We start from the raw sequence: 26,137 nt of genomic DNA on the forward strand, positions 1-26,137 counted from the left end.
ACGACGTGTTGTGTGGCTCACCAGTTACCATCAGCCACATCAACAACATCGGGGCGGTGCAAGTGGGCAGCAACTACGGAGACCCGTGACTAGTCTGTGGAAGGTCCGGTCCAGGGGGCCTGGATACCGCATCGAGTCCAGCTCGCAAACCGCCGGCCCAGCGATCGGAATTCATGACCCAAAGTTGAAGATGGGCTGCCCCCAAGGCTCCATTCGGTCCATCTCCTCCTCAACCATGCGCCATGCGGTGCTGTGGCTCTTCCCCCCCCCCCACCCCCTCCCCTCTTTCCCCTCCGTCCAATTTCCCAGCTTCTTTTTTGGGTGCTTCGTTTGAGCTGCTAACTTCCTGGTCTACCTTAATTTACTGTGCTCTCGCGCCTAAGTTCAATCGAACCCAACAAACTCCACGAGAAGAGGTTAGTCTAGACAGGCTAACAGGCCAACACCGCACCAGACCACACGCTAGGGGCGATCTATTGAACAACTCATCCGCCCACTTGCCTCGGGATTCTTTTTCTTGTGACAGAGCTAGGTAGTTTAGTGAGAAAGGGGCCGTTCAGTTTGTTTGCAGTGTTCTGCAGCCTGGGCCTGGACAGAGATGGGAAGCCGCAGTGTTGGGTGCAACGCAACCAGAGAAGAATAATTGCCCTTGCAATACGACGCGCATCACATCGTGATTCAATATCGGATGGTTCTTCACCTCGCTCTTGGCTTAATCTCATTATGACGAGGGGTGGCTGACCGGGCTGAAAGCCTGGAGATGATCGGCATTCGTCACTAGTTTTGCTCACGATCCAAAGCCAAATTCCCCTAGGAATCCCCGACGGGCAGCGTCATTGACTCTCTGTGATCCATGTCTGCTTGATCGCTGGTTACGCTTCTCACTCGTCTGTGGCCACTCGGTGGAGAGAGACCTTCCCAGGGCCTGCTAAAGATGGTCTAGTTTGTGCTTTGAGTAGCTTCACGATCATCTCTTTTCACTTTCAAGCCCACCGAGCCCGTCGCCTTCTCCGAGTACGAGGTGCCCAAGACTACTAAAGATCGCTACGGTCGGCGGTACCGAATCTTCTTCGCAAAGAAATGAGTATCTTTCTTCATTCCTGAAGAACCAATTGGAATGCGTTGAACCGGCTACAGACAGCTTCTTCTATTATTGCTTTTTTTTCCCTAACAGAAAAACTTTAATCATCAGACTTGAGCGGGGAAAGCAGAAAATTCAGAGCGAAAAAGCGTGTGTTGAAAGTGGCTCCCCCTATCGCTAAGCTTCGGGTTCCTTGAGTCTATTCATTTGACTTTGTTCACTCCTCAAACAAATACCTTCTGTGTTGGCCCTCCCCTCCCACAATCTTCCTTCTTCCCTCATCTCTTTCCTGGATTTCTCCCCATCTCAATTTGCGATCCACCTCCATCTGCGATCGCGTCAATTCTTAAGGTCAAGGAAGACCCTGGATTAGTCTACTGCAACCCTTAGTACACGCGGCCCTCGACTTTCGGGTGCTTGCGATCGCCCCGCTGCGCTCAATAGGGGGCATCATGGTCATAACTGATGTAGGCCTTTTAGGCCTCCGTCATCTGGGCGGACGTGTATGTTTCCTTGAGCCGCGCGATATATGCGCATTACTTCAATGGAGTGGGATGTGGTTAACTTGCTTCTAGAGCACCGATAATCCTCAAGATACCTCCAATTCGGCTTCAGGTCTGGTCACCACCTTGGTCCCATCTCTGGTGGTGGCTGTCGTCATGGTCTCTGTCTTCATCTTCCTGCGTCGCAGTGAGCGTCGAATGTACATGCCGCGAACCTATGTTGGAGTCTTGCGCCCTTCCGAACGGACACCTGCGTCACCCACCGGCCTATGGAACTGGATCCTGCACATGTACCACATACCCGACGAATATGTTCTGCAGCACCACTCGATGGATGCGTACCTCTTACTCCGCTTCCTGAAGACCGTTTCTATGATCTGCTTCGTGGGTGCTTGTATCACGTTCCCCATTTTGCTCCCGATCAATGGAACCGGCGGCGCTGGAAATCAGCAGCTGGATCTCCTGAGCATGTCGAACGTTGCTGATAATAACTATGCGCGTTACTTCGCGCATTGCTTTGTCGCCTGGATTTTTATTGGTGAGATTGATACGAACCTGCGCCGGACAACTGTCCGTCAAGAGGTCGATTCTAACACCATGTTATTTTAGGCTTTGTGTTCTTCACGATCACCCGCGAAAGTCTTTTCTATATCAATTTGCGCCAGGCTTATGCTCTTTCTCCTGCTCATGCCAGTCGTCTGTCTTCGCGTACCGTGCTTTTCTCTGCAGTCACTGAAGACTACTTGGATCGCGACAAGATTCGTCGGATGTTCGGCGTCGAAAAGGTCAAGAATGTTTGGTTGGCGACAGATACTAGTGAATTGGAAGAAAAGGTTTCTGCGCGAGACGACGCGGCAATGAAACTTGAGGGCGCGGAGACGAAACTCATCAAATTGGCGAATGCTGCCCGTCTTAAGGCGTTAAAGAAACAAGGACACGTGGAAGATGGCCCTATCTCTGGAGATGCTGCGGGCGACGAATCGGATGGAGAGTCGGGTTCTGTTGCTGCTCGCTGGGTTAAGCCTTCTGACCGTCCAACGCACCGGCTTAAGCTTCTGATTGGCAAGAAAGTGGATACTATCAACTGGGCAAGAGCAGAGATTGAGCGTCTCACGCCCGAGATTGAGGAGCTCCAAGCCAAGCACCGTGCGGGTGATGCCAAATTGGTTTCTTCGGTGTTCGTCGAGTTTCACGCTCAGGCAGATGCTCAGGCCGCGTTCCAGTCTGGTAGGCATATTCCTTCTGCTTTAGCATTGTTGTCCGGATGCTAACGTTCATGCAGTGGCCCACAATCTCCCCTTACATATGACACCCCGGTACATTGGTCTCGATCCGACACAAGTCATCTGGTCGAATTTGCGCATCAAGTGGTGGGAGCGTATCATGCGGTATTCCGCGACCGTCGCTTTTGTCTGTGCTATGATTATCTTCTGGGCTATCCCTACCGCTTTTGTTGGTTCGATCTCCAACATTAACTACCTCACGGACAAGGTTCATTTCTTGCGGTTCATCAATGATGTCCCGAGCTGGATCAAGGGTGTTATCACCTCCCTGCTGCCTACTGTGTTGATGTCCGTTCTCATGGCGCTCGTTCCCATCATCCTTCGCCTGATGGCCAAGCTCGGTGGTGCTCCCAGTTTGGCCGCTGTGGAGTTGACCACCCAGAATTTCTACTTTGCATTCCAGGTTGTACAGGTGTTCCTGGTGGTCACCCTTGCGTCATCCGCCTCGGCCGTCGTCACCAAGATTATCAATGAGCCCAGCAGCGCTGCATCCTTGTTGGCCAATAACATCCCGCTAGCATCCAACTTTTATATCTCATATATTATTTTGCAGGGCTTGTCCTTCAGCGCCGGTGCCCTGTTGCAGATCTCGGGTTTGATCGTTGGCAAGATCCTTGGCCGGCTCTTGGATAACACCCCTCGCAAGATGTACAAGCGCTGGTCCTCTTTGGCCGGATTGGGCTGGGGTACTGTATACCCGGTTTTCACTCTCTTGGCTGTTATTGGTAAGTGCACTTTAAACCCCTCAGTGGCTGAGACGATTTCACTGACGCGTGGTTGTATGACAGCTATCATCTACTCTTGCATTGCACCTCTTGTTCTTGGCTTCGCCACCATTGGGCTCTATCTCTTCTACTTTGCCTACCGGTACAACATGCTGTTCGTGTCAAACGCCAACATCGACACGCAGGGCAAAAACTTCTACCGGGCTTTGCAACATCTCACCGTTGGCTGCTATATCCTCATGGTTTGCCTCATCGGTCTTTTTGCAATCGGTACCGCCGCCAACAGAATTGCTCTTGGCCCCCTGATCCTCATGATTATCTTCCTCATATTCACTGTCCTGTACCATGTCTCCCTCAACAGTGCGTTGGAACCTCTCATCAACTATCTTCCCAAGAATCTTGAGGCTGAAGAGGAGGCTCTTCTCGCGGACGAGGCCAGGTTGAGCTCTTCTGCTCATGAGCCTTACGATGACAAGGCTCCTGCTGGTGCCTCTGCAGATGCCGGTCGCAACAGTAGTGTGGCCAACGTTGACTCTGCCGAGAAGGGCTTAACTGCTCCTGCGACTCCGCAAGAACCTAAGGCCAACTTTCTGGTGCGTTATCTCTGGCCCGACAAGTACAGCGGCTACGCGCAGCTCCGTCGTCTCGTTCCGACCAATGAAACCACCAGCTATGATCCGGTAGTCGAAGAAAATGCCTATTTCCATCCTTCAATTGGGGCCCGGCCCCCTCTTCTCTGGATTCCCCGTGACGAGTTGGGGGTCAGTCGCCAGGAGGTCCGACACACCTCGAAGGTCATCGAGATTACTGATGAAGATGCTTGGCTGGATGAGAAGAACCACATCCAATGGAACACGGAGAAGGGCACTCCTCCAGTTTACACGGAGAAGATCTACTACTAAAGGACTTCGCACAGAACGTGTGCTGTGGGGCGAAGACCGGCTCCCACCGATTTACAATCGGGAGTTAAGCCTCTCGACGAGCTGTTGGAGTCAAGTTGGCCTAATAATTGATACCCATGGAATGGTAGAAGTGGGTTCCTGTAACCCTTTCTGTGATACCCGCGTTAATATGGCTGGAATAATGGTAATATAAATGAGTTGTCTGTGTCTTACTGTGAAATAAGTTTCTCAATGAATTCATGATATCAGTGAAGATGTGGCCTACCTCCACTATGGAGGCAGATGCTCATCTGTTGTATTGCAACGAAGCCGGAATAGATGTGTGCCCTTGGTCGTTATGCATCAATGAGTTCCTTCCTTCGCTCGACCCTTCCACTGTCTCTTCTTCCACCGCACCCTAGCTTCTCTTACTCTTCTTTTTAACCATCTTCCTCTATCTTCTTTACCATAATCTTGCATTTGCTCTTCACAAACGCTAACCGAACAGGACATCAAACCAGTACTTGGCTGTCAAGCATGTCTCTCCTGAAAACTTGCTCTATTCACAAACCCAGCGTCGACAACGAAGCCTGTTCGCCTGGATCTGTCCGGAGGTCGAAGATGGAAATGCCGTGGTGGCTAGAGATCCCCAAAGGTTACCGACCTCTCTCCTTATCTTGACGCATCAAATAACTAGTACTAAGTCATCTTTGGCATTTTTGACCGGCACTAATTCCGAGCTTACCCTGTCCTGCCCGTCATTCCAACCCATCGCTCATCACCCATGCTCCCTTCTCCTTCATCTCACACCTAATTTCCCACAAATTAACAAGCATGTCAGTTAGTAACCCTTCTTTATCAATTAAATCCACGGTTCAAGAGAACTTTTCCCTCCATACCCTACCTACCTAGCAGCGGGATGTGAGTACAAGATAAACCAACCAACTAAACATAAAAAGAGCGGTCGGTTGGGCGTTAACCCCACCCTCTCCACGGCGGACTCTTCCACGACTTTCCCTAGTCCCAACTCACACCGTCATTCAGATCCCAATTTCCCTTCCTGTCGTATATGCTGTACCAGGTCTAGAGGTAACAGCAGCAGCAACCTATACACGCCTTCTTAGTCCCCTTTGAAGATGAGCTGACATGATTGATAGGAGCTATGGGTTCACCAATCCCAGAAGATAAGCTGCCAGAGCAGCTCTGCCTGGATTATTCCATCCGTGATATCCAAGAAGGTCGTCTCGTTGCGGCCAATGACCCGTGGGCTCCTTTATATCTCGATGCCATCCGCGATGGGCGGTACGGGGATGCGGTGTGGGCGCGATATCACATCGGCGGAGATGTGGAAAACGGCATCGTTGGTGGCTCTGGTGGTATGACCGTCCTCGAGGTGATCAAGGAGAATGCCCTGTCATACCGAGTGTCGAACCCGGAAGAATACTTCAAGGCCGTGGCCTTCTATCGCGGCACGAGCAAGGACGATGGGCGTGCCGATGTCCTGGATGTCATTTGCATTCTTGATAAGCGTGAAATTGCGGAAATGGAGGTTAGGAAGAAGAAGGAGAATCAACTGGAAGAATAAGGCTGCTTGATCCTGCTTTTGCGGTATTCTTGATGGGTTGTATGGGTTGAGTTTTAGTAATATAATGGAAGCTTGTTGAAAGGCCCTACTAGATAGAGTCGGGCAGACTTTGACTATGTGTAAATGCATATCATCCGAAATAAGGACAATGTCAGTCTTCTCTCAACATGGTGGGATACTGTGTGCGTGTGCTTCCTCTCTTTCCCACCTCGGCGGGGGCTACCAGTCCAAGCACGGAGTACCAAGGAGAAAAAATCAAGAGATGCAATGGCTTCTGAAGTGAAGCCGTCCTAAGGAATCTCGATAACTCAAGTCTTGGTGTTGCCCACCGCTGACCTCGGTGGCCTTTGCTACTTCCTCATCCACCATCAGCCACCATCCTCCACGTGCTTGACACTTTGAGATAGAACCTCTACATCATCTTCTTACTAGGGTGATCTATCAGTATTAGAAGACTTCTGGATGGCTTAAACTCGCAAATCCGGCGTTGAAATCGCTCGCGATCAAATCGTCTGGGGCCCGCTGGTGGGACATGTTCACGGCACGCAGGGAGATGTTGCGGTCAAACGCCTCCATGGCCAGGCTGTTGCGGTTCAGGAATGCCCTTCTTGCCAATCTCCACCATGGTGACAACTATGTCCTTGTAGTTGAGACCCGCGCCGTACACTTCCACCTCGTGATGTCCGTCCAGACACGAGACAATGGCGGGGCCCGTCGCATCGCCTGCAGGGTGCTCGACGTCCAGATTAACGAGCCGGACGCCCTCTTCGGCGCGTACGGTGCGGAAGAATCCGTTGACCGCGGCAGTATAGAAATTGTTACTATCTACTTTGATAAATTAATTGACTATAGCTTAGATAAGATAAAAGTAGTAGTTATCTACTTTTATTCTAAGATCAATTCTTAAGAATGTTGAATTCTTGAGAATTTAGTACAGTCCTATATATAAGATCAGGAGAAAGGAGGGTTATATCAGAATGATCTATATCCCCAGAATGAATAACCAGTTAATCAGTGTTGAAAGGCCAGGCTAGGGATGGCTACCCGCAGGTATAGTGTTACAATTTTAGTTAGTATATAGTTTAGAGACCTGATACTAGTTATATAGAAGCTATTTATAGTTAAAGTAGAAACTGTTTTATAAACTCTAGAATTACCTAGTAAGCCCTCTATCGCAGTTTGGAAGTTGTCGGAGTAACTAACCACTTGGTACATATTTAGTGAGTAATCAGTGAGTGTGCAGAAGCCCAGAAGGAGCAGTCACGTGATGCCATATAGAAGCAGCGGCACCCGTATACGGCAAGCAGACGGGACTGTCGTTGCAGCAAAACATTTCAGTAAAGGAACTACAAGTTGTACTTACGGTTACCAACAACTGAGCAGTAGTAGTAGGTTTGGTTGCAAGTCTACGGTAGCCACTGGGGTCTGGCCCAATTACTGCTAGAACAGTGTGAGTGTGTCAGTTGTGTCAGTGTGTCAGTGTCAGTGTGCGATTAAATTTTTTTTTTTTTCTTTTTTCTCTCTCCCTCTGCCTTGTTTCGGCTGTCGTTCCCAGTTTCCACCTGTCAGATTGCCAACTCCCGGAACAGCGGATTTGACTGACTCAACGAACTCTTTCCCCCCCCCCATATTGTGGCTGGCGTCAGTGCGTGTGCCCTTATCGATACGATAGATACTAGTCTTGATAGCATCAATTTCCCCCCATCAGCAAGAAATCCTGACGATTACTGGCGAGAACCTCCCTCCTTTCTCCGCCCCCGACCATTCCGGCCTGCGAACGATGGATTGAGTGTCGTCATCCGTCATATCCCTGTTGTTCCTCTTCCTCGAAAAGTACGTGACCTCACACAGGGCCAGGGGGCAATCACCAAGGTTTTTAGGTGCTATACTCGAACGATCGTTTGTCGCTGGACTCATGTTGCCATCAATCGAGATGCCCCGTAACATCCTCATTGCTGGCGCTGGCATTGCCGGTCTCGCTTGCGCTATTTCACTGTCGAAGGAGCTGGGCTCCTCGATTCCCGATCTGAAGATATCCGTATTCGAAGGGGCAGCGGGTCCTTCCGCCTCAGGGGGCGCTATCAGTTTGACCCCCATCGCGCAGAAGTACCTTCATCAGTTGGGGGTTCTGTCGGAGCTGAATCGGATGGGAAACGATGCGGGAATTGAGGTCGACATCATTGAGCTCTTTTCGTTACGGTCCGGCCGTCGCCTGGGCCCCCTACGGTTCACTGACGAGAACGGGCGTGGATACGGAGGGTACAAGGGCCGTCGAGTGATGCGCAGTGCGCTGTCGCGCGCCATGTTGGCTGTTATCCGCGATCTCCCAAATGTGTCTGTCTTTTATGATGCGAAAGTGGTGGGCGGCAGCACCACCGATGACAGCGCCACGCTCCAGTTCGAGAATGGGACTGTGGCCACCGGGGATCTACTTCTCGGCTGTGACGGGGTACATTCCATCACGCGCACAAAAATTGTCGACCCGGGCAATCGATCAGAGTATTCGGGGATCTCCTTCATTCAGAGTATGGTCGATGCCCAGGAATTCACCCTGCCCATGCACTTCGACCAGACAGCGGTGCATTTCACCCGTCATAGCTCGCTGCTCACCAGCTACTGTGACCCGGCACGAGAGAGGATCTTCGCTGCGGCAATCCTTCGCGTCAACGAGCATCTCATCGAACGATATCAGGCCGCTTCGAACAACACCCCGCAATCCGAAGCGAGCATGAAGATGTCCATCCGGTACCTAATACGCACGCAATTTGGCAAATCCACCTTACCCAGCATCCGGGAGCTGGTCGACCGTATCGAGGACTGGGCGCTGTACCCGGTGTATCAAGTACGCCAGCGCGGGAAATGGTACAAAGGGCGAGTTCTCCTGCTGGGAGATGCAGCACATGCGGTATGTCTTACTTCTCTCCTTTCTTTCTCTCTCTCCTCATCCTACCGGACCTTTTTCCAGTCACTCAAATCAAACTAACCTTCGCCATTTCTTCCCCTCTCTCTTGGGGGAGGGGAAGTGGCATTGAAAAGATGCCTCCTCGTGACGAGTCAGCCGCCTACGCCATCGAAGACGCCCTCATCCTGACCCAAATACTCGCCCAGCACCGCGATGACAGCGGCTGCCCCCTGTCAAATCTCTTTCAGGAATACGAAGCCGCCCGCAGAGTCCTAGTGGACAAGGCCTTCGACGCCTCGCGCAGATTGTGGCAGAGCGACCTCGACAAGGGGCTCTTCCCGGGTCATGTCCGGGATCTCATGTCGCCTGTACATGTTTCGTCAGCGACCTCCTCGGCGCCGCGTGGAACTGTGGCGACCCATCAGAGCTTTTCGGATTTATCGGTGTACTCGCTGACGAGGGAGTTTCAGGGGGAGATTGAGTCTTAGATGCCGTAGACCTCTGTCGCTTCATCTCATGATGGGCCGTGTTGGATGTGTTCTGGTCGTTTTTGCTCTTCACTCAGCATTATACCTGGTCTCTGAGCTCAGAGTCTTCAGAGAGGAGTCATGGAGTCTCATATATATCATAGAAGGATGCATTGTTCCATTTTTATCATACTCAACATCTGGTATGATCCCGGGATTTAAGGAGTTTCGAAGACAGACTCTATCTAATAGACTTATTCGATTAATCAAGTCAAATCACACTCAGAGCTACAAAACAGATACGTACCACCAACATCTGAAGCCATTACAGTACACCAGAGGGCCAGGAATTAGCACAAGGTTACAGTTCAGCTCAGCCTTCTTTCTCTCTTTCTTCTCTTACCATTTCTTCTTCTATACCTAGTACCTTTGCCTACTATACTCCCCTACCACTCTTCCTATGTCTTCTCTCACTATTTGCCCTCATATATCAACTATCTTTATCTACTCAGCCTGTCCTCTCCCATACTCTTTTCTCTCACTCTTTCCTCAGCTACATCAGCTATGTTTATCTAATCTCCCTTCTCCAACCTCTCTCTTCTCTTACTCATCCTTCTCTTGCTCTTTCTTTTCTCATCACTTCAATCTTTTATACTAAGTATTTTTTGTCTAAGGTACTCTATCTTCCACTACTCTCTCTTCTCATCTTATTTATTCTTCTATACTAACTATCGTACCTTTGCCTACTCTATCTGTTTCCACTTTATCTTCTTCTACTCGTATCTTTCTCCCAGTCTTGCTCTCTCTTCTACAGCAACTACCTATACCTATTCTACCCTCTTATACACTCTTTTCAACTACTATTTTCTCCCCTACATTGACCACCTATATCTACCCTGCCGTCTTCCACTCTTTCCTTTCCTACACTAACTACCTATATCTACTCTACCTTCGTCTACTCTGCACTCTTTCCCTTCCCCTTCTTATACTGACTACTTCTACTCCTGCCCTTATACTGACTGCTTCTAGTCTCATTTCTACTCTGCCTTCTTCCAATTTACCATCTCATACGTTCCCCCCTTCTACTCTTCCTTCTGACACACTGAGTATTTCCACTCCTCTTTAAATCATACTGACTCCATCTACTTTCTCTTCTACTCTTTTACCACTCTACTATCCTCTACTTTCCCTACTACTCTTTCTTCTTGGTATACTAACTACCTCTTTTGTTATTCTACTACACTACCTTCTACTACTCCGCCTACTGTTTCTATCGTCTCTTCTACTCTTTCTTTCTCTACTCTTCCTGTCTCTACTCTTCCTTCCTCTACTCTTCCTTCTTCCGTTCTTTCTTCCTCTGTTCTTCCTGCTTTACTATTCCTTCTTCTACTCTTCCTTTTTGAGCAATGGCTACTTCTACTCCCCCTTCTCCTGGACTGCATCCTTCTACTCCGCCAAACATGTCTGGAGATAATTCAAGAGTCCAAATCACAAATTCAAGCGAACCTTCGTTCTCCCCACTACTAATTGATGGGCAGATGTCATATGCCGAAAAAAAGAGCTCACCTTTGGCTCAGAGTTTCATGGCTTTAAAGGAGCCTTTGTTCTCCCAAGCTGCGGATATGCAGACGGCGCCCACAACTAGTTCAGCTCTGGACCAGAATACAGTGGGGCAGCTACAAGATACAGAAACCGAAGCTTTGCTTCGGCTTCTGGACACGGTATATGAGTTGGACACTACTAAGTGTTATGGAGACGCAGGACACAACATGGCAGAGCCCAGCGGGGCTAGCAACGATACCTCTGCAGACGACATTGGAGATGAGAACAACCCTCATGTAGTACTGGATGATATATCTGTCGTCTCTTCCTCGTTCTTTGTATCGGATGATGCCCAACCTCAGTTTATTGATCTGAGTACTGAAACTCACGAGACTGAGCTACTAGATGAGGAGCTTGATGCAATAGCCAAAGAGGATCTTTCGAACGCAAAGTGAGCGACATCCATATACTCTCGTTGTCGTCTTTCCCCAACAAGCAGGTCTAGGCTAACTACAGATATAGGTTCGAGGCCGCAAAGCGTCATTTTGAGAGTATCGCGAATCCTTCTTTGGCAGACAAGATTCGCTTTGAAGCTGCTGAGATGGATGAAGAAAAACGTGTGAGGCGAGTTACTGCGAGGAAAGCACGTGAAGCACGTGAAGCTGGGAATGGAGCGAGTAGTTCCAGCGACGAGGACCAAAAAAGCGTCTCTGACGAGCAAGTGCCTGTCAAGGCCAGAGCGCAAGCGGCGACAAGCACACTGGGAATCCCGGAGAGCACTCTCGAGGCGAACAACCGGGGTCGACGGTTGCGAGGCACAAGAGCCAGAAAGAATAGGTTTTCAGCTGAAGAGAAGCGCAAGAGTAAGAGTTATGGTCTTCAGGCTGCTCTCAAACAGGCAGGCCATAAGGCCCAAGGAAAGACCAGAAAACGGAAAGGCGAAAACACCGCAACTAGTCTTGAGATGCTGGAGACACCAGCCCGCAAAAAGGCGAGGAAGAAGATTCAAGGAAATGAAGAGTTTCTCAAGGAACTTTTGGCTCCCAACGTCATCGAAGACGCACACGCCAGTGCTGCAGCGAAAGCTATGCCCGAAACCGGCGAGAGAAACAAAGAGAAGGCTTTCAGGCGGATGATCGGTAGTATCCCTGCGGAAGGTCTTGCCGAAGCACGGTCAGATCATAACAAAATCCTCGATGCCAGCAGAAAGTTTTCAAAGACTGCTACGAAGGATGGTACAGGTGGATATCGTATCCCAGGTATGAAGACAAGCTTATACCACTATCAGCTTCTAGGAGCAGCGTTTATGCGTGATCGAGAGAATGCATGCATTCCACCCTACGGGGGCTTTCTGAGCGACTTCATGGGGTTGGGAAAGACAATTCAAGCATTGGGTGAGTAAAGTATATCATTTCTTATACGTATATGCTGTGCTAACAAGAGGCTAGCGAATATTGTGGACGGGAGGCCGTCGGATCCGGAAGACCCTGTCAGGACGACATTGATTGTCGTGCCATCGCAATTGGTATCTCATTGGAAGAGTCAAATCATCAAGCACTGCGATGGTATCAAACTGGGCGAGATCGCCACTTACAGGGCTGGACACAGAATGGATACACTGGACATTGCGGAAAGCCTTCAGTCATTCAGTGTCATTATCACCACGTACGACGAGGTCAGGAGGTCATATCCGGTTTGCTCCAAATCATCGACACCGCTCGGCACTGAAGCAGAAGTGAGTACAAGGTGGGATGAAATCTACGAAGAGAATCGCGGCCCTCTCCACAGAATCAAGTTTCTCCGCATCATACTTGATGAAGGGCACGTTATCAAAAACCCTGCGTCAGCCGTCTCAAGGGCCGTTTGTGCTTTGATCGGAACTTACCGATGGATTTTGACCGGCACGCCTATAATCAACTATCTCGATGATCTATTTCCTCAATTCGAATTTCTAGGCGTACCGGGTGTGAAGGATCATGAGAGATTTATCAGGGATTACTGCCAAGACGACGTTGCCAATATGCGCTTGGTCAATCGGATGCGATCGTTCATGTTTCGCCGGACTCATGCTAGCCGAATTCTCTCATTTCCTATCGTCAAGCTGCCGGATGTTCATGATGACGAGATAAGAGTTCAATTCTGTGATGCTGAGCGCGAACTCTACGATGCTATTCAGGACCTGTTCATGGACAACATTAACAAACTTGCGGAACATAAGCATCCCGTTCTGGCTCAGTACAGATGCTTCTTGACCATGATACTTAAACTCCGCATGGTCTGCAGCCATCTTCTGACTGCCCATGATATTATCAAGGAACTGCTGTCGGAAGGAACTCTCATGGCGAAGCTCTCTAGAATGTCCCATGGAGGAGCTGCGCAAGACCCCACGTCCTTGATAGTCCAAAGGCTGATCGCCATTCGCAAGAACCCCACCGTCATCTGCGATGAACTCAAAGAGCATCTTGTTCATTCTACAATCCTTCAAGGAGACAAAGAGAGACTGATGAAGGGCTATTACGAGTTTATGGCCCATCTCCACGACCGCGAGCAATGGGATGAACGCCTCGAGAGAAATAGTTGCCCGCAATGCAAGTCTGTTCCAGTCTACCCGATCATCACGTCATGCCATCATCTCTACTGCGAGGAATGCTACAGTTATCTCTCTGTCAATGCGGATACAGCTGGAGGGAAACCAGCGTGCTGCACCTGTCAAGAGCCCATCAATGAAGCTGCCTACTGTGACGCGGTCGAGGACATCGAGCTCACGCAGACACAAACAGCGCAAAACTTGCGACAAACGACGCAGAGGACAAAGAGGAGGCGGACAGGTGGGAAATGGGGCTCATTTTGTCGAGCGACCCTCGGGAATTCGAGCGAGGAACCGGTGACCGAGCCAGATGCGGACGAGCAAACCGACTGGATTCAAGCATGCGCAGGTCAAATGCCATCTGCGAAATTGATGCAGATCCGGGAAATGGTCGCACAATGGCTAGCAGATTCGCCAAACAACAAAATCGTCATCTTTACTCAATTCCTCGACTTCGTTCGCATTATGGATGCGATGTGCCAGAAGGAGGGCTGGCCGGTAGTTTGGGTAAGAAGATTCATAACTTGATCTTGCCTCTCTTCCTTTCTTCCCCTTTAGAAATACGGACAAAACGAATACTAAGAAGATGTAGTTGACCGGCAAGATGAATCTTGCCTCGCGGGAAGAAAGCATAAAGGTGTTTAGCGACAAGGAGGGCGACACAAACATCTTACTGGCGAGTCTCAAGGCTGGTGGTATAGGATTGGACTTGACCGCAGCGAACAAATGCATTCTCGTCGACCTGTGGTGGAATGACGCGATGCAGGACCAGGTATGTGTATACGCTGTGGGTTGATTATTTCTGTAACAAAGACAGACTTGCTAACCCTTTTTCACCTACAACCAGGCTTTCTGCCGGTTGTGGCGCATCGGGCAAACGCAGGAGGTGACATATATCAAACTTATCGTCGATGAGACAATCGACGAGTATCTTCTCGCGCTCCAACTTAATAAAAAGGCAACTATCGAGAAGATCATCGGAGATGATATCTTGAAAGACCGCGACACGATGGAGTCGCTAATGCGGATGTTCGCGGACGTCAAGGTAGAACCTAATGGCGCCTTCAGATTGACCCGCAAAAGTAAGAAGTCAAAAGCGGCATCGACTTTCAAAGTTCAAGGGAAGAAGAAGCTCGATTATGCTCAGGAGCCAGTCGCAGAGGCTTCGGAAGAGCAGTCTGCCGTTGAAACCTGATAATTCACCATCTACTTACGTAGATATGGAGGGTTTTCTTTGGCGATCCTTGAAGTCTATTGTGATCCACTAAAATAACGACATGACCATGGCTGATTTTCCGACTTAGCTATGATCTATCATTGTCTTTTGTTTCATTTATCTATTGATTCCCTTTATCATTTATCTGATGCAGTGGTACTACTAGTCAGCAAAGTAATAACAAGATCACAGCTTGCAAATGCTGCATCTAAAAATCAACCATTTTTTTGTTCATAGTATCAATAAACCATCTTATGTGCAGTATCTCTCTGAACATGAGATGCATGATCCGATCTTGTAACTGATCAAGAACAAAGAAGTGATAACTAGTAAGCGCTTCTAAGTAGCTCGCCAACGAGTGCTTACAGTGTTGTTGAAGCCAACCTGAAGGAGCTTGATGTCTGGGGAATCCTACACATCTCGAAGCTTCCAAGACATGACGAGGCTAATAACATTACCCAATCGGGTTATATACATCTTTATCTATCTCATGTCACATGACCGCCTCCCTGCCGGGGTGGCGTCACCGCTTTCAAGGCCGAGATTTTCTGCCGCTAGTTTTTTCTTATCCCAAAGGGAAGATTTGTTTCTACCGGTTGATCTTTCCATCGGCCGCCCCCTTCTGCAGCTATCACTCTGCATCCTTCTCTCTTTTCCCTTTTCCCTCATCTTTCCTTCTCTTTCTCGATTGTGAATCGAGCTTTTGTACATCAAGTTCCTTTTTCTTCGCTTTCTCGTCCACCACAGTCATGCTGAGTGCTTTCCGCCGCGCCGGTGTGTCCCATGCGCTGCGCGCATCTCGGACCCTTGCCGCGAAGACGACGTCGCAGCGCGCTCAATGGATCATCCCCTCTGCCACCCCCATCTCGCACAGTCTCAGATCATCTTTCCACACGTCGCCCGTTCGCTTTTCGATCGCTGCCGCGCAGGAGGTTGAGAATGGCGTCAAGCCGATTGAGTCCGAGGAATTGACTCGTTTCTCCCAGTTGTTGGGCAAGATCGATCCCCAGTTCCTCAGCAACATCAACAGAATGAACATCACTACAATGACCGAAGTGCAAAGCCAGACGATCTCTCACACGCTGGATGGTTCCGACTGGTGAGTTTTTCCCCTGCTTCCTACTTCGTTTTGACCACACCTGCTCTCCTCTCTTTGGTAAGTGACAGAAGCTGATTTCGTGTCTCTCTCAGTCTTGGACTCGCAAAGACAGGAACAGGAAAAACCCTTGCCTTCTTGATTCCTGTTGTTCAGAAAGTTCTTGAAGGTCTGCCCAGAGGGCGGGCCGCCAAGAGGAACATGAGGGCGGAAGATGTTCGTGCTATTATCATTTCACCCACCCGTGAGCTGGCAGAGCAGATTGCCACCGAGGCGTCGCGCCTGGTGGCTGGAACTGGCGTGCAGGTGCAGACTGCTGTTGGTGGCACACAGAAGCAGATGCACCTGAGAAAATGTCAGAACGAAGGTTGCCACATCCTTGTCGGTACCCCAGGCCGTCTTTTTGACGTGCTGTCCTCTGAGACGTCCCGTATCAGTGCTCCCAACTTGTCTGCCTTCGTTCTGGACGAGTGCGATCGTCTGTTGGACGATGGATTCTCTCAAGACGTTCGGGAAATTGCAGACTTGCTGCCCGACCCCCTCAAGGTCGATCGCCAGACTCTGATGTTTTCTGCCACCATGAATCGTGATGTGATGCGGTTGGTGAATACTATCATGAAACCGGGATTTAAGGTCGTCAAGACCATCGACGAAAATGAAGTTCCGACTCATATGTCTGTCCCTCAAAGAACGGTCATCATGAACGGCTACGAGAACGCGTTCGCTAGCGTCCTCGAAATGGTGAAGAACTATCGGGCTCACTACCAAGAGAAGCGCATGGAAAATCCTGAGCTCCGTCCTTTCAAGGCCATCTGCTACCTGAACACCACAAAGATGACTAGCTTGGCCTTCCAGGTTTTTGACAGGCTGCTCAATGTTCCCAATGATTTTCGTAGTGGTCACCCCTTGGGTAACATGCCCATGTTGGAAATCCATTCCAAGATGACCCAAGCCCAGAGAACTCGCACATCACAGCAATTCCGCGCCTCCAAGGAGGGTATCCTTTTCTCTTCCGATGTCACTGCGCGTGGTATGGACTACCCTGACGTGACCCATGTCATTCAAATTGGCACCCCCCGTGACCGTGACACCTATATCCATCGCTTGGGACGGACGGCCCGTGCCCACAAGAAGGGTGAGGGATGGCTTTTCATTCACAGGGACGAGAAGGGATTCGCGCAAAGCAAATTGGCTGGTCTCCCCCTCAAGATCGATAGATCCCTTGAGACGGCAACGAAGGATGTGGTTAACGAGGAATCAAACGAGCATATTGAGCAGATCAAGAACGCAGTCCAAGATGTTCATCCTGCTGAGAGAGAGGAGGCAGTGAAGACCTTTTCATCGCACGCGGACACTGTTCTGGGCAGGTATGCTTCTCAGGGGTTGAGAAATCTGGCGGTTTCCGGCCTAGGTCTCAAGGATATGCCTCGCTACGGAGGAGGTGGTCGTCGTCAACAACCCGACCGCTTCAGAATGTCCGATCGTGATCGTCCTGGCCCCAGCGGTCGCTCCCGCGGTGATTTCGATGATTTTGGTTCTCGCGGTCGTCTCCGTTCTGACTTCGGGTCTCGGGACTTCGGCTCCCGCGACAACCAGCGCTCTCGGAACGATCAGCACTCGCGCGGTCGCAGATGGTAGAAGACTGGATATGTACGATGCTCGGCATAATACCCATTTGGCTTCTTGGATTCCGATTGTGTTCCTTTATAGCTGTTGGTCAAGGTGTACTTTTATTCATGGGGGTATAAAATGTTTTTACTGTTACCATATAACTCTGCTCTAGATACCAGATGACATAATTCATTCTTGTACAATATCGCTTTCCCGTGCTTGGGCACTGATTTCGCTTATACTAGACTATGATGTACACCTGTCCTGAGGTAGGACTAAGAGGGGCCTTACGTGTGCCGAGCGCACCCCCATGCGTAGACAAAAGCCTTATCGAAACGACAGCTCACAATTGCGTGGATCAGTCTCTCTGGGAAGCGTTGTTCGGAGTCGACCTGCATACCGGTATCATTCCGCTACCTGTAGTAAGTAATGCCTGGAGTGCTCTGTGCAACGGGATTCATATGGTGTAGCTCATCTATCACCTGGAAAAGAGAGCGGTAAAAATGGAGAAGAGCCGAAGAATGGGTCGGTCAAGACTTGAATGAGGTTTAGATTTGCCCTTTGCGGTTATGCCCCGACCCCCGACCTCCGACTTCCGAGATCTTCTCGCTACTTCTAGGCGATTGCCTATGCTCCAACGATGAGTTCCTTTGAAGTGGGAATAGGTTCCCACACTTCTCATTCCGCTAGGACTGCCGACCGGTGTGAGATTTACCCCCACGTGGAGACGGAGTGGGAGTGTAGTTAAACAGACACTGATTTCTCAACACCCCATTCTGCCTCTGCGATTAGGGTCAGGTACAGTACCAGCTGGTGGTGGGTCGATCTCAGACTTACGACGTGGTTCTTCGCGTTGCCATTTGACCAGGACCAGTCAGCCTTACAGCTTTGGTTGACAAGTTGGCACGACTCGTGTACCACTACCAGATTTACCAGATTCTTACTAGGTTACATTCTTCAGCAACGGAATCTCGTTTGCCGAGCCAGAAGTGAGACCCAGAGACCCATAAAGTGGAGACTTTACTGATTGATAATTTGAGAGTGGTTGGACTTGATCTGGTCTTCTCCGGAATAGCATTGAATCATTTCAGCTGCACCAGAATCCTTTCGATGCCCAAGAGTGATTCGCTCATGCACATTCCTGTGTCGTGCGTGGCTTGAGCATATTGCTCATACTGGTTGAGCAATATGTTTTCCTTCTCTCCTCAAGATCATGGTGAGTACGGAGACAATGGCTTCAACATCTCCGAGTGTCCCAAGAGGCCGATTGATAGGAGATGCTGAGCATGGAAAGATAATCATGGGCGAGGCTCCACTGATGGGGATTCTTGCCCTTATCTAGATTGAAAATGTCTCGGAGCCGATCCGGTCCGACAACGGACGATGCGTCAATTCTCAGTCACTAGTAAATTTTTCCCCCTGCCATTTTCGCGCTGCGCCGACCGGCCCAATAGCTCCCCGCGTTAATGGCTGCCTGCCTCTTCCAATCCCCTCAACACCCGAGGTCTTCTATTTCCTCCCACCCCCCACCCACTCCTCTCCTCTTATTCCAAAGATTCAAAAAAAAAAAAACTCTTCCATGTATTCTTGGCTGGCGCGTGTGCTTTGGGTCTTGGTCAGGAATGAAACATGAGCTCTAGGACTTTGACGGGGCTGAGGACTGCGAAGTCCTTGCGACTCACGGTACGTCAATGACTCACTCATAGGAGTTATGTGAGGTCCCGGACTGACTCGGCCCTCACCGTCCACAGCAGAATAATGCTGCTGCTGGAAACAGCAGCGCTAATACATCACCGGCATGGTGCCCTTCTACAAAGCGATATGTCTCCTCCACCACCGAGCGACAGGTTCAGCAAAGCGCCGAGTTCTCGTCAAGCAGTCGGAGCTATGAGCGACTGGGCCGTCGCGCCAAGGAGAAGTTGCTCGATCGGGTATGATATTTACCCTCAAGTCGCCTCGAAAGCGAGATACTCGCAAACCTCCGGAAAGCTGACCATCCCAGGAATTCTTTCTTAGCTTGCTTAATTCCGCGTCGACGAAGCGAGAAGCCAAGTCCTACCTAGCTCGTCTCAAGGCCCAGCACCAGCTCAATGCAAAACAGGCAGCACCCAACCCGCTTGTCTCAGAGGTGAAGATTCCTTCTACGGCTGTACCTCCACCGCCTGGAGTTAATCTGGGTTCTTTCTACGGTGCCTCCAGGTCTGTCTACGAGGCGCCGGTTTTCATGCATGATACTACCCCCACTCCCCCGCCGCAGACCATCACGGAGCGCCTACATCTGGCACTAATCAAGATTACCACCCCGCAACTCTTCGATGACTATACTATCAATGGTGTGGCCAAAACATTGTCCCAGCTAAACCGTCTGGGGATGGCATGCTGCGTTGTGGTCGACCCGGGCCCAGGCGAAGATCTCAATGCGTTGCGGAAGATTGCTGCAGAGCAGGCAGATCGCCTGTCCTTGGCCGTTGATGCTCAGCCAGATTCGAAAGCTGCCCACATTGACTCGGTGCTGTCCATTTCCACGCGGCAGCCGCCCACATTGAAGATCTCCTCGCGAAAAGCACTCCTTGGCCCGCTGCGGGATGGCCAGATCGTGATCGCGGCTCCAGTGGCCTACACGGAAGAAGTTCCCCGCGCTGTCACGGTCTCCGGCAACGACGCCATTCTCGCATTGACGAAGGAACTTGCAGGGTTAGCGACAGTTCCTGACCCCGATGAGGATCCGCTGCTTACAGCCCAGAGGATCAAGGATCTACAGGCGGAAGTTTCCCTGGATCGCGTCATTCTCCTAGATCCTCTGGGTGGCATTCCGGCTCTCAGTGGCCCTCAATCATCCCACGTGTTTATCAACATGGAGCAAGAATTTGGTGATATTCAACAAGAATTGCGTCAGGCGCAGCAGTCCGCATTGTCAGCAGAGAAGAGTCCTTCTCTGGAACAAGCCGGTTACCCGTCGATTCCCGCTCTGGAAGCGACCGCTATAGATGGTCACCTCGAGAATTTACGACTGAGCCAAGCCGCCCTTGCATTGCTCCCGGCGGCTTCCTCTGGAATCATAACCTCTCCACTCGAGGTCGCAGACTCGGCCCAATCCTCTCACGGCCTTGCGCCAGATCTTTCCGCGGTCGGGACCCGTCGACAGCGGAACCCTCTGATTCATAATCTCTTGACTGATAAGCCCCTTCTCTCCTCTTCTCTGCCTCTCAGCCGGCGTGCAGCAATGAACGGACGACCCACCTCTCTTGCTGCTTCCGGCCTACATACGACGTTTGTCAAGCGCGGTATGCCCCTGACTCTGATCCCGAATCCACGAGTCCAAGTGTGGACCGCACAAACCCGCCCACGGCTGGGACTGGATGATCCATGTATTGATCTTCCGCGCCTGGTTCACCTCATTGAAGACTCATTCAATCGTAAACTGGACGTACAGGATTATCTGAACCGTGTCAACGGTCGGTTGGCTGGACTCATCATTGCTGGAGAATATGAAGGAGGAGCCATCTTAACGTGGGAGCTACCTCCCGGGGTGGAGGATGACGGAAGCGAGGCAAGCCAGGCGCGAATGGTTCCCTATCTGGATAAGTTCGCTGTCCTGAAACGCAGTCAAGGCGCGGGAGGAGTGGCGGATATTGTGTTCAACGCGATGGTACGGTCCTGTTTTCCGAATGGCGTGTGCTGGCGCAGCCGCAAGGACAACCCGGTGAACAAATGGTACTTTGAGCGCTCGCAGGGAACCTGGAAGCTGAATGACACGAACTGGACGATGTTCTGGACAACGCCCGGATTGGTGCAAGATTCACAGAGATTCCGTGATTACGAAGGAGTGTGTCGCAGCATCCAGCCCAGTTGGGCGGATGATATTGGGGTGGTGGACTGATTAACCCCTGCTTGCATTGCACAGTGTTTATAGACCTACTAGATGATCCTTGTGGAAGTATATATGCCTGACTTCAAGTTGTCGTCAGGATTTCAGCCTCTTTACTCAAACTTGGGAAGTATAGCGGGTTAATTACGACTCATTACACCAGGGGCTCGATGACTCAGAGGATTGGTTCCCTCCTCGAAGCCCATTTTGCTCCCCGGGGGGGGGGGGTCCCAAAATGACAATACAGCTCCGGTATCGTACCGGTCTGGAGACGATCTCCCGGCATCGGCGGTGGCGCGAACCAATCAGGGGAAAGATAATCAAAGGACGACTAAAGGTCGAGAATAAGAATGACTCCTTCGCCTCAATCACTATTTATCTGCCTTTTCTTTTCCCTTCTGTGTGCAATTGTTCTTCACAGTATTCACCTGCAGGAACAATGGTGCGGCAGCTTGTTTGGCAGCGGGCCTCCGCCTCTCAGAGGGTATGTGGCGTGCTCTTGACTTCAAATTGACAGGAGATGGGAACTGACACACTCTCTCCACTTTCCAGTTGGCCCCGAAGTGCCTCTCCCCGCAAAGATTGTTCGCTCGCCGTGGTCTGGCCACCGAGGCCTCCTCAAACCCGGCCTCCTCGCGCATGCCCCCTTACCCCAAGATCCTGCGGAACTTGGAACAGGTCCGTCGCGTGCTGGGCTCTTCCCGATCTCTCACATTGGCAGAAAAGATCCTCTACGCCCACTTGGACAACCCCGAGGAGTCGCTGCTGACCGGCACCAACAATGGACGGGATATCCGTGGCAAGGCCAACTTGAAGTTGAAGCCTGATCGTGTCGCCATGCAAGACGCCTCCGCCCAGATGGCTCTGCTGCAGTTCATGTCCTGCGGCTTGCCCTCAACAGCGGTACCTGCCAGTATCCACTGCGACCATATGATCGTAGGAGAGCGTGGTGCGGACGTCGATCTGCCCGCTTCGATTCAGGGCAACAGCGAGGTCTTTGATTTCTTGGAGAGCGCTGCCAAGCGGTATGGTATCGAGTTCTGGCCCCCCGGTGCTGGTATCATCCATCAGAGCGTGCTCGAGAACTACTCGGCCCCGGGTCTGATGATGCTCGGTACGGACAGTCACACTCCCAATGCTGGTGGTCTTGGAGCTATTGCCATCGGTGTGGGTGGTGCTGATGCTGTTGACGCTCTGGTTGATGCGCCCTGGGAGTTGAAGGCGCCTCGCATTTTGGGTGTGCGCCTCGAGGGCAAGCTGAACGGCTGGGCTTCCCCCAAGGACGTCATCCTTCACTTGGCCGGCAAGCTCACCGTTCGTGGTGGAACTGGATTCATCATTGAGTATCACGGTCCTGGTGTTGAGACCCTGAGCTGCACGGGCATGGCCACCATCTGTAACATGGGTGCTGAGGTTGGCGCAACCACCTCGGTCTTCCCCTTCTCGCCCAACCACATTCCTTACCTCCAGGCTACTCACCGTGGCGATGTAGCCAAGGCCGCTGCCGAGATCGCGGCCTCCGGGCCTCAGAACCTCCTGCGGGCTGACAATGATTCGCAATACGATCAGCTGATTACCATTGATCTGTCCACATTGGAGCCTCATATCAACGGTCCCTTCACCCCCGACCTTTCAGTTCCCGTGTCTGCTTTTGCCGACACCGTCCGTGAGAAGAACTGGCCCCAGACCTTGGGAGCTGGTCTGATCGGTAGCTGCACCAACAGCTCCTACGAGGATATGACCCGTGCTGAGCACCTGGTCAAGCAGGCCACCGCTGCCGGTCTCAAGCCCAAGGCTGATTTCTTCATCACACCTGGAAGTGAGCAAATTCGGGCTACGTTAGACCGTGACCAGACGTTGTCGACCTTCTCGCAGGCGGGAGGTACCGTGCTGGCGAACGCATGTGGACCCTGCATTGGCCAGTGGAAGCGCACAGACGGTGTCCCTAAGGGCGAGGACAATGCCATCCTGACTTCTTACAACCGCAACTTCCCCGGTCGTAACGATGGAAACCGCCGGACCATGAACTTCTTGGCCTCCCCCGAGTTGGTTACTGCTATGGTCTACTCCGGCAGCACGACCTTCAACCCGATGACAGACAGCATCAAGACCCCCAGCGGCGAGGAGTTCCGCTTCCAGCCCCCTACTGGCCAGGCCTTGCCCGGCCAGGGATTTGCTGACGGCAACCCCGACTTTCAGCCCACCGCTGCTGTGCCCGACGCCTCGTGTGAGGTGATCGTCTCCCCTACCTCGGACCGCCTGGCGCTACTTGAGCCCTTTGCTCCCTTTCCCAAGGGCGAGCTCTCGGGTCTGAAGGTCTTATACAAGGTCAAGGGCCAGTGCACCACCGACACCATCTCCGCGGCCGGTCCGTGGTTGAAGTACAAGGGTCACCTGCCCAACATCTCCGCCAACACTCTAATCGGCGCCGTCAACGCCGCCACCGGAGAGACCAACGTGGCCTACGATGAGGCCGGCAAGCAATACTCCATCCCCGACCTGGCTGCCCACTGGAAGTCCCAGGGCACCGAGTGGCTGGTCGTTGCCGAGGAGAACTATGGTGAGGGCAGTGCTCGTGAGCACGCCGCCCTCCAGCCCCGCTACCTGGGCGGCCGCATCATCGTGTCCAAGAGCTTCGCCCGTATTCACGAGACCAACCTCAAGAAGCAGGGTGTTGTCCCCTTGACCTTCGAGAACCCTGCCGACTACGATAAGATCGATGCCTGTGACCAGGTTGCCACCGAGGGCCTGTACGATGTCCTTCAGGCCGGTGGCCAGGGTTCTATTCAGCTGCACGTCACCAAGCGCTCTGGCGAGCAGCTGGTTATCCCTGTCCGTCACACTCTCAGCCCTGACCAGTGCGGCTTCATCCTGGCTGGCAGTGCACTGAACCTGTTGGCGCAGCGGGCCAACAAGCAATAGATAATTGGTCTGTGATTCTGCTCTGTTGCGTCAGAGGCTTAGTAGCCATGCTGTCTGTCTGTTTGTTTCATTATGTACATATATCCGTGGGGCTTTTGTGTTCTTGGGCTGTTTGAGTATCTTGGTTGCAAGGTCAGTTTTCGGGACAAAAAGCGAGTTAGATCTAATTTATGACTAAAATTGTTCGTTGCATTGATCATGATGAAGCTGTAGTGAAGTAATCTGACCCGTGATACCGCGTACGAAATGTACTCCGTAGTATCGATGATTGAGTAGGTAGTGTACAATTGAGTACTGTAGTAATTGTGCCCTCTGTAGAAGACATTGACCAATGGTTGTATCTTATCCCAATCAAGTCGGTTAAGGTTATCGATAAGATGTGCCGGGAAGATCACATGATCAGCTCTGACGTTTTGCCTGGTTTGCAGGACCTCTTCTCATCGCAACCCAACTTTCAACCATTCTCTCTATAGTACTCACCTTTAACATAGCAAGTTTTACCCCGCTCACCTCACATATTGACTGGGCTCAATTCCGACCCACTGGCAAGCAGGACTTGCAATCCTACGACCTACTACGAAGTCCACCACCTGCCGTGCACAACCCACGACTCGCACCAACAACCTCTTCTGTCAAGCTCAAACGACAATGGACCAACAACCAGAAAAGCGCAAATACTCCGGCCCATCCGTCGGCCCCAGGCCCGGCCCCGCGCCAACAGAGACGGAGGACGCATCCAGCAAACGCCGCCGAGTCATCGGACCCGCGCTTCCTCCAGCGCAAGCCGATTCTCCCAGCGAAGACAACAACAACAGCAAAAACAACAGCAATGATCACAACGAAAGTGATAGCGCAAGCTCATCCGATGATGACGACGACTTCGGCCCAACCCTCCCCCCACCGGCCGGCAGCACACAACCCATTCACGCGCCACTAACCACCACCTCCCCGTCTGCAACAACAACCACAACAACAGCCCAACAACCCCAACGAGACGCCTGGATGCTCGAACCCCTGGAACCCTCCGACCGCACCAGCCGCATCGATCCCACACGCCTCAAAAACCGCCGCTTCCAGTCCGGGCCCCGCGCGGGCAACCACGGAGCAGGAGGAGGAGGTAGTGGAGGCGTCGACGTGACGTGGACGGAGACCCCGGAGCAGAAAATGAAGCGGCTTCAGGATGAGGTGTTGGGCGTGCAGGCGCCGTCACGCGATAGGGATGCGCACGCGGGCGGGGGTGGTGGAGGTGGAGCCTCCAGACAGAACCAGCCGTCCCGGGCGATGCAGGAGAAGATTCAGAGGTATAATGAGGAGAAACGGAGGGAGGATGCGGTGGCGCGGGAGACGAGGAAGCGGAATGGTGCCCAAAAGGAGGAGGATGATCCGAGTCAGAGGGCGTTTGATCGCGAGAAGGATATGGGGCTCGGGGGGAAGATTACGCATGCGCAGAGAAGAGAGATGATGAGCAAGGCGGCGGATTTTGGGAGTCGGTTTTCAAGTGGGAAGTTTCTGTGAGTTTGTCTGGTTTTGTCCTCGAGGTGGGGGGTGAGGGGGCAGTGGGATTGGGGCTGTAAGGGGTAGAGGGAGGGGTTACATTGCTAGCTGCCTGCTGGAGAAAATCTGGATGAGGCTTGATTTGATAGTATACTGTATGGTTTATAGAGAGTGTCATGAACGTTCAAAGGTACACTGTACATCACGAGTGACAGTCGGTGTATCGGAGATTAACTTGAGTGGATCGGAAGGAAATGCCGGCGGATGAAAGGCGGAATGGAGAATCCCGGTCTTTGTTTCTCTCTGGCTGTGACTCTGTGGGTGTGTTTTTCCGCCGATTGACCCAGCATTTTGAATTTAAGTTGGGATTTGAG

General features: G+C 51.5%; 8 protein-coding genes across 8 annotated transcripts; all 8 read left to right on the forward strand.

The window, feature by feature from the left end:
* Window positions 1-1,035: 1,035 nt before the first annotated feature.
* BP01DRAFT_2876 (putative DUF221 domain protein) lies at window positions 1,036-4,614 on the forward strand. Its single transcript, XM_025571503.1, has 5 exons — window positions 1,036-1,584; window positions 1,657-2,122; window positions 2,194-2,811; window positions 2,867-3,592; window positions 3,656-4,614. Exons 1-5 carry the CDS (start codon window positions 1,534-1,536, stop codon window positions 4,492-4,494), a joined length of 2,700 nt encoding a protein of 899 aa, XP_025435629.1. The 5' UTR covers window positions 1,036-1,533; the 3' UTR covers window positions 4,495-4,614.
* Window positions 4,615-5,370: 756 nt separating this feature from the next.
* On the forward strand, window positions 5,371-6,128 carry BP01DRAFT_396325 (uncharacterized protein). Its single transcript, XM_025578467.1, has one exon. The coding sequence runs from the start codon at window positions 5,636-5,638 to the stop codon at window positions 6,056-6,058; it is 423 nt and encodes a 140-aa protein (XP_025435630.1). The 5' UTR covers window positions 5,371-5,635; the 3' UTR covers window positions 6,059-6,128.
* Window positions 6,129-7,553: 1,425 nt separating this feature from the next.
* BP01DRAFT_352211 (FAD-dependent oxidoreductase) lies at window positions 7,554-9,677 on the forward strand. Its single transcript, XM_025573893.1, has 2 exons — window positions 7,554-8,963; window positions 9,095-9,677. Exons 1-2 carry the CDS (start codon window positions 7,992-7,994, stop codon window positions 9,446-9,448), a joined length of 1,326 nt encoding a protein of 441 aa, XP_025435631.1. The 5' UTR covers window positions 7,554-7,991; the 3' UTR covers window positions 9,449-9,677.
* Window positions 9,678-11,570: 1,893 nt separating this feature from the next.
* BP01DRAFT_396330 (putative SNF2 family helicase) lies at window positions 11,571-14,751 on the forward strand (the record flags this gene model as incomplete). The annotated part of the gene is made up of 6 exons (XM_025578468.1): window positions 11,571-12,363; window positions 12,418-13,244; window positions 13,284-13,291; window positions 13,376-14,063; window positions 14,149-14,328; window positions 14,404-14,751. 6 exons carry the CDS (start codon window positions 11,571-11,573, stop codon window positions 14,749-14,751), a joined length of 2,844 nt encoding a protein of 947 aa, XP_025435632.1.
* Window positions 14,752-15,373: 622 nt separating this feature from the next.
* On the forward strand, window positions 15,374-17,683 carry BP01DRAFT_309514 (DEAD/DEAH box helicase). The gene is made up of 2 exons (XM_025572383.1): window positions 15,374-15,871; window positions 15,964-17,683. Exons 1-2 carry the CDS (start codon window positions 15,522-15,524, stop codon window positions 17,504-17,506), a joined length of 1,893 nt encoding a protein of 630 aa, XP_025435633.1. The 5' UTR covers window positions 15,374-15,521; the 3' UTR covers window positions 17,507-17,683.
* Window positions 17,684-19,012: 1,329 nt separating this feature from the next.
* arg2 (acetyl-CoA:L-glutamate N-acetyltransferase) lies at window positions 19,013-21,464 on the forward strand. The gene is made up of 3 exons (XM_025573894.1): window positions 19,013-19,162; window positions 19,231-19,410; window positions 19,482-21,464. Exons 1-3 carry the CDS (start codon window positions 19,109-19,111, stop codon window positions 21,357-21,359), a joined length of 2,112 nt encoding a protein of 703 aa, XP_025435634.1. The 5' UTR covers window positions 19,013-19,108; the 3' UTR covers window positions 21,360-21,464.
* A 273-nt stretch (window positions 21,465-21,737) lies between these two features.
* On the forward strand, window positions 21,738-24,460 carry BP01DRAFT_387814 (aconitate hydratase ACO2). Its single transcript, XM_025577775.1, has 2 exons — window positions 21,738-21,831; window positions 21,900-24,460. Exons 1-2 carry the CDS (start codon window positions 21,787-21,789, stop codon window positions 24,267-24,269), a joined length of 2,415 nt encoding a protein of 804 aa, XP_025435635.1. The 5' UTR covers window positions 21,738-21,786; the 3' UTR covers window positions 24,270-24,460.
* Window positions 24,461-24,729: 269 nt separating this feature from the next.
* Window positions 24,730-25,805, forward strand: BP01DRAFT_352216 (GPALPP motifs-containing protein 1). The gene has a single exon (XM_025573895.1). The coding sequence runs from the start codon at window positions 24,918-24,920 to the stop codon at window positions 25,782-25,784; it is 867 nt and encodes a 288-aa protein (XP_025435636.1). The 5' UTR covers window positions 24,730-24,917; the 3' UTR covers window positions 25,785-25,805.
* The last annotated feature ends 332 nt before the right edge of the window (window positions 25,806-26,137 follow it).

The sequence above is a fragment of the Aspergillus saccharolyticus genome, assembly GCF_003184585.1.
Source record: "Aspergillus saccharolyticus JOP 1030-1 unplaced genomic scaffold BP01scaffold_1, whole genome shotgun sequence".
In the NCBI taxonomy this organism is placed as follows: Eukaryota; Fungi; Ascomycota; class Eurotiomycetes; order Eurotiales; family Aspergillaceae; genus Aspergillus; species Aspergillus saccharolyticus.